Source organism: Tachysurus vachellii, chromosome 18 (genome assembly GCF_030014155.1).
Source record: "Tachysurus vachellii isolate PV-2020 chromosome 18, HZAU_Pvac_v1, whole genome shotgun sequence".
NCBI classification, from domain to species: Eukaryota; Metazoa; Chordata; class Actinopteri; order Siluriformes; family Bagridae; genus Tachysurus; species Tachysurus vachellii.
Window position 1 is genome coordinate 16,994,019 of NC_083477.1, and position 14,793 is coordinate 17,008,811.

The 14,793-nt window shown below is 43.7% G+C and overlaps 1 protein-coding gene across 3 annotated transcripts in view; it reads right to left on the reverse strand.

Moving 5' to 3' along the window:
• Positions 1–14,793, reverse strand: part of slc2a9l2 (solute carrier family 2 member 9, like 2) — a 91,172-nt gene that overhangs the window by 61,932 nt on the left and 14,447 nt on the right. For all 3 annotated transcript variants that reach the window (XM_060893044.1, XM_060893043.1, XM_060893045.1), the window contains exons 2-4: positions 14,646–14,713; positions 11,076–11,174; positions 10,311–10,471 (exon numbers count right to left, since the gene is read on the reverse strand). In XM_060893044.1, the coding sequence (XP_060749027.1) occupies positions 10,311–10,471; positions 11,076–11,174; positions 14,646–14,713 (328 nt within the window). The remainder of the gene's footprint in view (positions 1–10,310; positions 10,472–11,075; positions 11,175–14,645; positions 14,714–14,793) is intronic.

Sequence of the window (14,793 nt, forward strand, 5' to 3'; positions counted from 1 at the left end):
AAGAACGAGAGAGAGAGAGAGAGAGAGAGTGAGAGAGAGAGATAGAGAGAGAGAGAGAGAGAGAGAGAGAGAGAGAGAGGCAGGGAACAAGACCGGCACAGTGGGAATGAATGAGACCAGATGTATATGTTAAACATTTATATCCATTTATGTTTGCAAATGAGCCTAAAAGTGGGAGTGGATTATGCTAATCCTGGACCGTGGATTATGCTAATCCTGGATATCTGAAATATTGTATATTCGTCCTAGTTTGATTATGGAAATCACAGGCCAGAGGCATGGCAACGTATCTTGCTTTCCATCTGCCAGTCTGTTTAGTTATGCCTAGAAAGCTCTAGAATGTCTGTATGTCTTTCTGAAGACATACTTGGATTCCAACACTAGGCCCCGGACTCCAGTCAAAAAATTAATTCATGATGACCTATCAAAGCTATTTGGAGACCTGTCTCTCTCTACACACTTAGACCAAGGCTTCCCTGGGCTTAAACGACCCACATTGTATTTATCATCGTTATAATCCTTTACTACACCGTCTCTCATGATCAGCCTCTATAACACTGCTTTCAGCACAGCATTCCCACAGTGTGTGTGTGTGTGTGTGTGCGTGTGTGTGTGTGTGTGTGTAATGTGTCTCCAATGATTTGGGGCTTGAGTAAGAGGGTGAAGTTTGGAGAAAACTTGTTGCCTCTAATTACTGAGGAAGGAAACTCATTACACTACCACAAAGTGAGTTTAACTTCATATTCTGCTTTGTGTGTGTGTATGTGTGTGTGTGTGTGAGAGAGAGAGAGAAAGAGAGAAACTCCCAGTGGTTCAACCAATATGTCACGTTGACTTAGAGTGTAGTGGTGGAGAAAGAACGAACACACACACACACACACACACACACACACACACACACACACACCCTGGAGAGTGTCTTTCTCAGTTTAATGACTACACTCTGTGCAATTTAATGTGTCTGGAGGTACACTTGTGTGTGTGTGTGTGAGAGAGAGAGTGTGAGTCAGAGTTTTCTAAAAGTCTTCTACACTTGTTTGGGAGAGTGTGTGTGTGTGTGTGTGCACGTGTGTGTGTCTGTCACTCTGTCCATCATCCATCACCATGGAAAGCATCACCTGCCTTACAGCCAGCATCACCCTGAGATGAACCTTGCATGCCTCAGGTCCTGAGTAAATTAAAAACCAATATAAGGTTAATATAAAAATCTGCCTGTGCAATCTGACAAATTTGCAGGGGATTTACAGTTGATGGACATTGGCATAAAACCACCGGGTATAAAGTACAGCCTCATTAGAAGGTGTGTTCTGGCACAGTGGTGGAAATAAGTCACCATCAGTAAAGATATCCATCCATCCATCCATCTTCTGTACTACTTATCCAACACAGGGTTGTGAGGAGCCTGGAGCCTATCCCAGGTTCCCAATCACACACACACATTACAGATGCCAATCAGCCTGCAACAAGTGTCTTTAGACTGTGGGAGAAAACTGGAGCCCGGTGAGGCAGGAAACAATCAATTACCACAACTCCTTGCACAAGGGATGGAGGTGAGAATTCAAGCCCCAACCCTGAAGGCGCGAGGCAAACATGCTAATCATGAAGCCGTCATGTCATAGCAAGGTTAGGATATAATAGATATTATCACACCACCGCGCTGTTGGACTCTCAAATCTGATTGGTCAGTAGGTGTTGCGTAACAGCGTAGCTTAGTCCACAGTGTTGACAGAATGAGAACAGGAATGCAACTTGTTTAAAGAACATGATCACAATTTACACCATCATTACTGTATTTGCATCGTGTGTTCTTGCAACTCATTTGCATGGTGATGTTTACTTTCTACTCTTTTATATATATATAAAACTAACATAGCAGCATAAAACTAACAGCAGATATTCTTCCTGAATACGTGAATACGACTGGAAGAATGATAAATGTTATACTTGACTTTAAGGGGCATTCATCACAATCAGCTGGTACGATATGGTGTTTACTGCGACCCCAATTTTTCAGGTAGCTCATCCCATCCATCACCCAGAGGTGTGTGTGAGTGTGTGTGTGTGTGTGTGTGTGTGTATTGATTGCTGTAGGGTGAATAAAAGGCTGCTTTTGGTTTGCTGTCTAAGGCCAACAGCTACATGAACAGTCCATTAGAAATGATTCTGCTCTCGTTCATGGCTCATTCTCTCTTGTTCTCTCTCTCTCTCTCGCTCTCTCTCGCTCTCTCTCTCTCACTATTTCTGTGTTTTCTTGGGTTCTTTTTCCATTGTGTCATTTTTAAACACCCACTCCCAGGCATGCAACAGAAGTTTGTTTTCTTTGTTACCACTTTAGCCTTACAAACAAACTCCTGTTTGTGCGTTTGTCTGATCCTTCACAACCTGAGAAGAAAGCACAATCGGTGAACATCGAGCAAGAGAAAAAAAAACTAAAGTCTGACGATGGTTAACGAATGGAGAATCGATTGAAAGGAAAGCCTCTCTGTGAGTTTCTCTCCTAATCAAATAACACAAAAAAACACAGAGAAAAGAAACACAAGCTCATATGGCAGGGAAAAAAACTGAGGTAGTAATTTAGTGTTTGTCAGGTATTTTCATTGACTTTTGTCAGTAGTTCAGTAACCAACAGAATTCCTTTGAGTCTGTTCAGACAGCGCAGTAGATCCGAAACCCAGTGTGTTTCTGGAAGGCTGGAGGAAACCGGAGAACGCAGAAGAAACCCACAGAGACATGGGAAGAACAGGGCAACTCCACTGGAGAAAGCAGGTGTTACACCAGTCTTTTGCTTCTTTCCTAACCCAAGTACCAGCATGCACCTTTTTCATATGTTTTTAATCGTAAGGTTCCGTTAAACTAAGGAAGACCCACGTACGAGTGTGTTCACGTGTCCACATCCTTTTGGCCTTATAGTACATGTTTTTTCAATTATTTTGTAATTTGGCATTTCCCAGTCCACACCAACCCCACAACAGCTAGGTAACACGGACAGTTTTATCTGCGCTCTTTCCACATCCACCACAATTAGCTAGTCATTCACAGCTTGATTGACAGGAGAGAAAGTGCCATTCGTCCCACCCAAACGGCACAGCGAAATTTGCTCTCTTAGCCTCCTAGACATAGATACTGTAGCTACACCAATCTACTGCAATCTGACTGTTGTGCCACTGGAGGGCCTCGTAAATGTTTTACATAATTATTGAATTCTTGGTCTGCTTTATGAGAAAAATGTTTTAGACTTTCCCAAACTGTTTTTGGGCAAATATACATTTTTTGCTTCTGCAAGCCTTCATGGAGATTTGGTTTCTTGTTTTTATAATAAACAAACAAAAAAAAACAGAAAAACGTATTTCCACTGAGTCATAGTCACTCCACACATTTACACTGCTGAACCCTGACGTTCGCTGAACAAGCCATAATTTCTATTGCTTGTGACTCATAATAACATTTCAGAACACTAGCACACAATCTTGGTTCATTCTTAGCAAAACATTCATTCATTCATTCATTCATTTTCTACCGCTTATCCGAACTACCTCGGGTCACGGGGAGCCTGTGCCTATCTCAGGCGTCATCGGGCATCAAGGCAGGATACACCCTGGACGGAGTGCCAACCCATCGCAGGGCACACACTCTCTCATTCACTCACACAATCACACACTACGGACAATTTTCCAGAGATGCCAATCAACTTACCATGCATGTCTTTGGACCGGGGGAGGAAACCGGAGTACCCGGAGGAAACCCCCGAGGCACGGATGCAAAAATGCAAACTCCACACACACAAGGTGGAGGCGGGAATCGAACCCCGACCCTGGAGGTGTGAGGCGAACGTGCTAACCACTAAGCCACCGTGCCTCCTAGCAAAACATTGATAGTATTCATTTTTTAAATGAATCCATAAAACTAAAGAGGAGATCAGGGTTCGATCTGAATTTTGTGTTTATTCTAAGGCTGAGTGTGGCATCGTGAGCAAATTGAGCCGTTCGCGTGTAATGAGTTTAGTTCAGGTCATTTTGGTCCCATTTGCAGACTGGGCTTGGATTGGGACAAGACCACAGTGCGCTAACGCATTTGTCACAGAGCAGCAGTCATTAGTGATGTAAAAGGATCATGATAGAGGAGGAGGAGGAGGAGGAGGAGGAGTAGCAGCTTCATGTCTAGGTCCAATTTTAACCTTCACTCTACTGAGGAGGTCATTTGAATTTGTAGATGGGGCACCAATACTCATCTACAGTAAATCCGCCCGCTGTATCATGAATTAGAAAGTTCTATAGTCTTTAGTGTGTGTCTAGAAGAAATGCCAATACAAAAGGACATCAGCCGTGACCTCGGAGAAGCAATTGTTGCTGCTCAATCTTTTACATCTCCAAACCATTTGAAATTCACCATTCTGCATACTGATTGTTTACAAAAGGCGATCCTTCTAGACAGTTGCCCAGGCCTTCCTAGGATTGGACATCTGAGCAAATTCAGTTTAAGGTCATAGAATATTATAAAACCATCAGGATTTTAAAAAAAAAAAATAAAAAAAAAATAAAAAAAAAATATGGCTTTCAGGAAAGGCTGGCTATGGGGGGAAAAAAGCTCCTTCTACTTGAAGTACTCAAGGATACGGCAGCTTGCAAAATTGCATCTGTACAAGCCAAAAAAGTTCACGAACAGCATCACTTCAAATGATGAGACCAAGGTGACGATGTGTGGTTTTCACCAAACTCGTTACTGTGCATGGTGACCAATTCTCATCACAAAACACTCCATACCATCTGTCACACCACTCGTGGAGGTGGAGGGATGATGATTTGGGCTTGTTTTTGCAGCCACAGGACCTGAAGAATTGTTCACTTAGACAACGATGAACTCTGCCCTTCTGTCCAGCAGCTTAAGCTGGGCTGAAATTGGGCCACGCAGCAGGTCAATGATCCCAAGCACACAAGCAAACTGACACCTGAACAGCTAAAGAAGAAGAAGAAAAAAAATAAATAATCAAGCTAATGGAATGGCCAAGTCAGAGTCTGGACCTCAAGCCTATTGAGACGTTGTGGCAGGATCTGTACATACCCCAGTGCAATACCTTCAGCCTGAAGCAATGTTGTAAAGAAGAGTAAGCCGGAACTTCTTGGAAACATTGTAAGGGTTTGGAAAATTACTTATTTCAGGTAACTCTTGCTAGAGGTGGCTTTCCATGCTACTGAATTATAGGTTTATATACATCTCAACACTTGAAAATCTCTCAACACTTGAAAAGATTGTTTCATTCCGTTGTGCCTTACATATTACCTTGAGTCCTATAAGACAAAATACATTTGTTTTACCTTCTCACTCAAAAAAAAAGGTACACGTCTTGGCATGCAAATTCTCCCAAGGCATACAAACTTTTGAGCACAACTGTATATACGGTATCTCACAGAAGTGAGTACACCCCAACCATTGGTAAATAGAGAGCTTCGCCTTGCGGCTCAGCTCTTTCTTCACCACAACAGACCGGTATATCGACCGCATCACTGCAGAAGATACACCGATCCGCCTGTCGATCTCCCGCTCCATCCTTCCCTCACTCGTGAACAAGACCCCAAGATACTTAAACTCCTCCACTTGAGGCAGGAGCTTTCCACCAACCCGAAGGGGACAAGCCACCCTTTTCCGGCTGAGAACCATGGCCTCGGACTTGGAGGTGCTGATTCTCATCCCTGCCGCTTCACACTCGGCTGCAAACCGTCCCAGTGCACGCTGAAGGTCCTGATTTGAAGAAGCCAACAGGACAACATCATCTGCAAAAAGCAGAGACGAAATCCCGTGGTCCCCAAACCGGACTCCCTCCGGCCCCTGACTGCGCCTAGAAATCCTGTCCATATAAATAATGAACAGGACCGGTGACAAAGGGCAGCCCTGCCGGAGTCCAACATGCACCGGGAACAAGTCTGACTTACTGCCGGCAATGCGAACCAAACTCCTGCTCCGGTCATATAGGGACTGAACAGCCCTTAGCAGAGGGCCCCGGACCCCATACTCCCAGAGCACCCCCCACAGATCACCACGAGGGACACAGTCGAATGCCTTCTCCAGATCCACAAAGCACATGTGGACTGGTTGGGCAAACTCCCATGAACCCTCCAGCAACCTGGTGAGGGTATAGAGATGGTCCAGTGTTCCACGACCGGGACGAAACCCACATTGTTCCTCCTGAATCCGAGGTTCGACTATCGGCCGAATTCTCCTCTCCAGTACCCTGGCATAGACTTTTCCGGGGAGGCTGAGGAGTGTGATCCCCCTGTAGTTGGAACACACCCTCCGGTCCCCCTTCTTAAACAGAGGGACCACCACCCCAGTCTGCCAGTCCAGAGGCACTGTCCCCAGCCGCCACGCGATGTTGCAGAGGCGTGTCAACCAAGACAGCCCCACAACATCCAGAGACTTGAGGTACTCAGGGCGGATCTCATCCACCCCCGGTGCCTTGCCACTGAGGAGCTTCTCAACCACCTCAGTGACCTCAGCTTGGGGGATCGATGAGTCCTCAACTGAGCCCTCTGCCTCTGCTTCCTCAGTGGAAGACATGTCGGTGGGGTTGAGGAGATCCTCGAAGTACTCCTTCCACCGTCCGAGAATGTCCCCAGTGGAAGTCAGCAGATTCCCACTCTCACTGTAAACAGTGTGAGCAGGGCACTGCTTCCCCTTCCTGAGGCGCCGGACGGTTTGCCAGAATTTCTTCGAGGCCAACCTATAGTCCTTCTCCATGGCCTCACCGAACTCTTCCCAGACCCGAGTTTTTGCCTCTGCAACCACCCGGGCTGAAGCTCGCTTGGCCCTCCGGTACCTATCAGCTGCCTCCGGAGTCCCCCGAGCCAACCAGGCTTGATAGGACTCCTTCTTCAGCTTGACGGCATCCCTTACTTCTGGTGTCCACCACCGGGTTCGGGGATTGCCGCCACGACAGGCACCAGAGACCTTACGGCCACAGCTCCGCGCGGCCGCGTCGACAATGGAGGTGGAGAACATGGTCCACTCAGACTCAACGTCTCCAACCTCCCTCGGGATCTGGTTGAAGCTCTGCCGGAGGTGGGAGTTGAAGATCTCTCTGACCGGAGACTCTGCCAAACGTTCCCAGCGGACCCTCACAGTACGTTTGGGTCTGCCAAGTCTGTCCAACTTCCTCCCCGGCCATCGGATCCAACTCACCACCAGGTGGTGATCAGTTGACAGCTCCGCCCCTCTCTTTACCCGAGTGTCCAAGACATACGGCCGGAGGTCAGATGAAACAACCACAAAGTCGATCATCGACCTCCGACCTAGGGTGTCCTGATGCCATGTGTACTGATGGACACCCTTATGCTTGAACATGGTGTTCATTATGGACAAACTGTGACTAGCACAGAAGTCCAATAACAGAACACCACTCGGGTTCAGTTCGGGGGGGCCGTTCCTCCCAATCACGTTGTAAATATTTTATTATATCTGTCATTTCTTCAGTGTTGTCACATGAACTTTGCTACAATGCAAAGTAGTGATTGTGCAGCTTGTAGAATAGTGTAAATTTGCTGTCCCCTCAAAATAACTCACACAAGCCATTAAACGATGTTTGAGAAATGCTTCAGAAAGCTGAGTCGGGCCGACAAACAAAACAAACGTATAGCCAATGAGCAGAAAGGGGCGTGTCTTGTCAATATGGGCGGAGACTGTGTTCAGTGTGTGGCATTAGCAGAAAGCGATTGAAACATTGACATGGCGGATAAAAACGAAAAGCGGAAAAAGGCTTACGATAAGGCACGAAGCAGGACCTGTGTTAATATAGGATCAGCTTTCCAGCGCTGGAGAGAACTGAAGGAGCGGGAAGGCCTGCGATGGGACGCCGAGGGACTTAAAGTTGTCCGCATACTGTATTCACAGATTCGGGTTTCCCCGAGTCAATAAGTCTTGAGGTAAACGCTGTTACTACACAAATAACACCTCTTTTCTATCGTAGTAATGTAGAGACGCAGCTACAACCCAATTTTCCTCAAAAAAATATTTGGGGGAAATGTGTTTTACTTTTTGGGGAATTATTTTCATATTGAAAGAAAAAAAAAAATCATAAAAATGACACAAAAAGACATTTCCCCCAAATAAGGGGGTTGTAGTATGACTATTAGGACATCAGTGATCTATTACAGTGAAGTTATTGACTGTTTTTGTAGTATTAGCTTTTCGGGTTTTGCACTTTTGCACAAGACGGTCCCTTGGAATCTGTCTCTCAATCGTCCGCACATAGAGACTTGTGTATTTTGTCCACCGTGGAGGAAAGCTGATTTTGAGGAAAACTGGGTTGTAGCTGCGTCTCTACATTACTACGATAGAAAAGAGGTGTTATTTGTGTAATAACAGCGTTTAGCTCAGGAGTTATTGACTCGGGAAACTCCAATCTGTGTATATGTTAAGGCTGTATTGGAAAATAATGGTGGTCAGACAAATTATTGACACTTTGGGCCAAATTTGGACATTTTCATTTAGGGGTGTACTCACTTTTGTGGCCAGCGGCTTAGACATTAATGGCTGTGTGTGGAGTTATTTTGAGGGGACAGTAAATTTACATTGTTATACAAGCTGTATTATAAATGTATCAACCTATTGATATACTTTGGGGAAATATGTATGTTTAAAGTGAAAGCCAGATTCAAGCAGAAGTCATATTTATATGGAAGAATATATAGAAGAGTGCACAGAGAAGTGTGTGTGTGTGTGTGTGATACACAACATCCATTAGTAGGATGGATCATGAGGGACTCCACACCAAAAATAACCTCCCACACAGAGATCCTTCTGCTCAATCGCTGCTAAGTGAGACAGACAAAGTGAGTGGGTGGCTTGGAGAGGAAGCGAGTGTGTGTGTGTGTGTGTGTGTGTGTGTGAGAGCGAGAGAGAGAGAGAGAGAGAGAGAGAGAGAGAGAGAGAGCGAGACAGGTGTACGTAACATCTTAATGGTCCGTCAGCTGAGACTAGGTGTCGCATCATGCCTTATGCCAGCAAAGAAACACTATCGATGAAACTCTTTCTGATGGAATTATCATGGCACTCTGTCACACGGGCTGTATGACAGCGGGTGCGCTATTCTTCTTCTCTCTTTTTTATTTATTTATTTATTTAAAGAAAGCTTCATGTTGAGACTAGGTATATGCATTCAAGCCTCAATGGGATCAAGCAGGAAAAAAATAAATAAATAAATAATTCTGAGGTATTTATTTTCACACAGAGCTTGAAAAGCAGAGAGGATGAAGCTGTAAACTTGTGGTAAATTTCAAACTCAAAAATACATCTTTAAAATAGTAATAATAATAATAATAATAATAATAATAAATAAATAAATAAATATGACTTGAAACTAGCCATTATATCATGCTGGTTGTTTTTGACCTTGGTGCTGGGGGTTTCATTCCCACCTTGCACTTTGGTGCTCCAGTTTCCACACCAGTACAAAGAAATTCACTGTAGCGGATTAGCATCTTGAAAATAACCGTAGTGTATGAATGGATGTGTGAAGTTCAACGTGTATCCTGTCTTATGCCCCTGAGAGAGACTTCACACCCTCAACCAGAAATCTAAATCTGAACCAGGAGACTAAAGCAATACAGCAACAGACAGTAGCATTGTATTACACCCCTAGTCATTTATCCAGTCTCACTTAATAGTCATGGACATGGAGAGAGGTTATTATAACACTGACCCGGCTTGTCTGGCTCAGCTTTTTAATCGTTATTAATGAGTTGGAAATTATTCCCGTCTCGGCACGACGTCACCAGAATGTGATGTTTAAGACGAGTCACTCAGCACTGGACTCCAGTGATATGAACACTGTTTATTTTGGCTGCCACTTATGTTATGTTTCGCTGTCGTGTTGAAACTGAAGTCTTCACTGGTCAGGATTCGTGGTTTTCTCCCACGCACCAGAAGTAGAGGATAACAGAATAGGCCAATGTATAATACCTACTGGAATTGTTTTGATTTGTGGGAGGAAACTGGAGAATTCTGATGAAACCCACGTGTACAGATGGGGACCAACCAAATAGCCAGACAATATTTGTTATTTATCCCATTCATTTTTGGAACAGAGACAAACCTTTTTTTTTTTGCCTACATCCATTTATATAAAGCCACAAGGAGCAGGTGACGGAGAGAGAGAGAGATGGAAAGAGACTAAAAGAAACAGATAGCAAGAAAAGGAGAGAGTAAGTCAAAGACTCATAGATAAAGTGATATTGACATGTAGACAGCTAAATGAGAATACAGGAAACCAGTGTGTGTGTCTGTCTGTGTGTGTGCGTCTGTGTGTGTGTGTGTTTTACCTGCCCAGTATTTTAATAAGGAAGGGGACAGTGAGCGCCCCCATCAGGCCTCCTACCGCAAATATGGACACAGTGATGGACCAGAGCAAGGTGAGAGTGTCCACTGTTGGTGGCTCGATGTAGCGCGTCGTCCATGTCAAGTTATAAAACGCCTTTATATACTAAACATACACACACACACACACACACAAAGTGTAAATAATCTTAATAATCAGGCTTGAAATAGTCCTTTACATGGTGAAATCTTGGTGTGTGTGTGTGTGTGTGTCTCTCAACTGTACAAGCCAGGGAAGACCAGATTTGCTCTCACACACACACACACACACACACACACACACAGAAAGAGGGCTCTGATGTCAGTTCCATAGTAGGGGGTTGCAGATAATTAGGTGCTTTAATTAGAGCTAAGAAACGTCAGATTAAATGCCAAATATGATCATGTTTGTGTGTGTGTTGCTGTATTTACTTTGAGATATGACAAAGTGTGTAAATATATATATATATATATATATATATATATATATATATATATATATATATACACACACACACACAAACCCACACGTGTATAGATAGATAAGGAAAGAAAACACTGAGGCAAATTCAGCAGAACTGCATGGTAAAGGTGGGGTGACTGACCTTTACAGGGGCATTACAGTAATCCATTTTAAATGAAACAGAATGAGAGTCTGAACAGAGCAGGAAACTTTAGAGCAGAACAGAGTTAGAAAAGAGTTAGGAGAGAGCTGTGGAGCGGTGACTAACCTTGGAGGGGGCGTTGACCACAGACAGGTTGTAGCCATACAAGAAGGAGGAGCCAAGAGCGCCGAAAAACGCTGCACTGAGTACGCATCGTGTCAGTCCCTACACACACAAACACAACACACACACCACACACGTGAGTACTTTTTCATTTCTACTTAAAATCCAGCAATCATGCTGTTCCTTTTGTGTCTGAAATCGGATTAATCTGACAGACACCTGGGTTTTGGCTGAATAACAGGATTATAACAATGTCAGTGCATGAACATTAATCCCTTATCACTCATGTTGCATTTGTGCATGCGGGCAAAAGAAAAGATCTGGTGAGAAAACAGTGAGGATGAGAGACGACAGAAAACCCTTCAATCGGCCAAATGAACATTTACACCATCGTAGCCTAGACTTCACGGAGTCCCTCCTTGCACATGATATACATTCTCCTTAACCACTACAAGACAATAAACATACCTAATGGTCTCTCTCTCTCTCTCTCTCTCTCCCCCTGATAACTTCAAAACAAATAGACTTGTGTCTAAACTAAAAAAAAAAAAAAAGGCTTCACTACTTGAAGAAAAAAACAAAGCAAAATGTATTTAAAATGAATAAATAAATAAAATTTAAATAAAAAAGGTACAAAAAAAAAATACATGAACAAAGGATAGGAACGGAAAGAAACGCAGACAAAGTTACAAACAAACAAATAAATAAAGGAAGGATGCATAAACCAATGAGACATAAAAAAATAAATAAATGCAGACAGAAATATAAGAAAACAAAAAAGAGCACAAACAATAAGAAATAAAAAGGGTAAAGAAGCATAAATACATAAAAGCATACACGTCAATACAAGAAAGAACAAAATGCAGGAATAAATTGTACAGCATTTGTACTGATGATAAGAAAACATTATTAGAAACTCAGAGTGTGGGAATCTCTGTATGTTTATTCTGGTCTCCAAGGTCTCTCTCTCTCTCTCTCTCTCTCACACACACACACACACACCAAAGTCTCTGCTTCCCTCCAGGTTTAGAAGGAAAAAGCCTTTCATCTGAGGAAGCTTAAAATAAGATGCTCACTGGCACTTTTCAGCTTAGACGTTCACCAATCTCACTTTGTAGTGATCTGGTTGCCAAGTCAACCAATCAAATCAAATATTAAAAATCAAAGGTCTCGTGTTTAACGCTGATGATATCGCCAATCCCCCAACACGACACAGCAAGGCAAGGCACGGCAGCTTTCATTCGGTGACGCCTACAGAACTCCATAAAAGGCAGAACTTCCTTTTAAAGAAAAAAAAAAGAAAATTCGCTACAGAAAGATGGAAAACGGGACACCCGAGTAGGCTTTCAGCTGAAAGATAGAAAGAAAGAGAGAAAGAAAAAAAAGAGAGGTAAATGGGGAAAGAAGAGAGAACTGTATCAGTCTCCTTCTGTTCATCACGAATCGATAAAAGATATTGAAGCAGCTTTTTATTTGATCTTGTTAAAAAAATGTGGATGTGTATGAAGTTTTATGGTCTTGTGGAGGAGATGGACCCAACATCTGGAGTTTTAAAAGATGTTGGCTTCACTAAAATATCACTCACTCATTCATTTTCTACCGCTTATCCGAACTACCTCGGGTCACGGGGAGCCTGTGCCTATCTCAGGCGTCATCGGGCATCAAGGCAGGATACACCCTGGACGGAGTGCCAACCCATCACAGGGCACACACACACACTCTCATTCACTCATGCAATCACACACTAGGGACAATTTTCCAGAGATGCCAATCAACCTACCATGCATGTCTTTGGACCGGGGGAGGAAACCGGAGTACCCGGAGGAAACCCCCGAGGCACGGGGAGAACATGCAAACTCCACACACACAAGGTGGAGGCGGGAATCGAACCCCCAACCCTGGAGGTGTGAGGCGAACGTGCTAACCACTAAGCCACCGTGCCCCCCCCTCACTAAAATATTCTTAAATGTATTTCAGCTATTTGAACTTGACAGAAAACAGCTTCACCCTGGGTATGGTGTTCTTGAGGTTTTGTTTTTACTTTAGACACGTGAAGGGTAATTAAGGTGGTTTTTGCCACTCTACCCCATAGACTAGACACTCAGGAGCATCAGTAGGTTCACTGATAGACGCCATAGACAGGGACTGATAGATTGAAGAGCAGCAGACGGGCTACGCTATGGGATTTCGAAGAGTGTAATGGAAGTAAGAGAAAATGGACGTTCCACATCTCTTCCTCCGTCCCTTGTTTTCTCGTCTTTCTCTCCACCAAATCTCTCCCTTTTTCGAATGAGATTCTCTTTCAATCCATCTCTCTCTCCGCCTACCATTTTAGTGCCACCTTTCATTCCTTCGTTACTACCTTCACCGTTTCCCCTCACACTATCCCTCTTTAGCCAGGCATCTCTCCATGTCCTCCTTCTCCTCTTGCACATATACACTTTCTTCTCGGTTTCTGTCACCCTTCGAGTTCTTTCTCACTCTGTTCGTGCCTCCCTTCCACCGTCCAGGTTTCCATCTCTGTCGCTTCAAGGCATGAGAGCATATTTTTGGAATGTACCATTTCAGAGAACTTTGTGGTTTCTTGCTAATATCACAATCTCCATCATTTTGGTCTCATTAAAAAAAGAAAAAAAAAAAAGACACGAGACAAACTAAAAACATTCAGTGTAACTACTTTCAATAGTGACTGATCAGAAGAGATAAAGATTAGATCATTAAGACAGAGTCTATGAATGAATAATCCAAGCAGTTGATCTGTAATATTTTTTTCCAGATGCTGATCGTGTTGAATAACCCTGATATCATACCGTGCAATATTTGTAGCTGAGCATTATGGTAAATATTTGAATGTTTTAGTGCCTGCGGAATGAAGATTTTTCTCCACCACGGCTGTTAAAATCAACACGCTGCTTGCGACATCTCATACAGCGCACAGCCAAATGGCAAAAGGGCCAATTATGTGTCTGATTAAACCGTAATTACAAACGCAAAGCGGAAAATCCAAACCGCTCCTTCAATCGGTAGGAAAATACAGTACGCGTTTATGTGGCTTAGCCTATGTGAAGTCATTTTGTTGTTCAGCGACCGTATGCAGTGGACTGACTTTGTAGCAGAAGGGAGACGGTTAATCTCGAGTGTGAACTCGATGCTTCACAGGGATGTTGGGGAAATTAAACTAAATGGTGTGATGGAAGGCACCAGATGTAAAGAGTCTGAAATGTCACACTGTGCATCCGTGCAGAGCGGCTTCATGTTTTCCTTCACTTTCTCTTGGCAGAAATGTTGTGCGAAACGTACAAATATCAGTGGAATAATGGCTAGTTTAACATTTTGCCTGAATAAATTTTCATCCTTTCTTCCGTCCTGACTTTTTTACCTCTAGTCCCTCTGCACGTCCCTCTCTCTCTTCCTCCGTCCTGTTCTCTCATCCCTCTTTTTCCCTGAGGACACATAATTCTATCTGCAGTCAGGTAACAGAGAATAAAGGGTGATAAAAGAGAGAGGAGAAATCGGACCAAGGTCACACACATGCTTACACACACACACACACACACACACACACACACACACCTGTTTGGATGGAGCTGGCTCGTTTTCAGGGTTTCGTTGGACTTTTTCCATTTCAGAAGCTCTAAAGCCTAAAAGAGAGAAAATCCCCCAATTATACTCAAGGAGACACACAAACACACACACGATCCCCTGAAGAAACAGAGGAAGC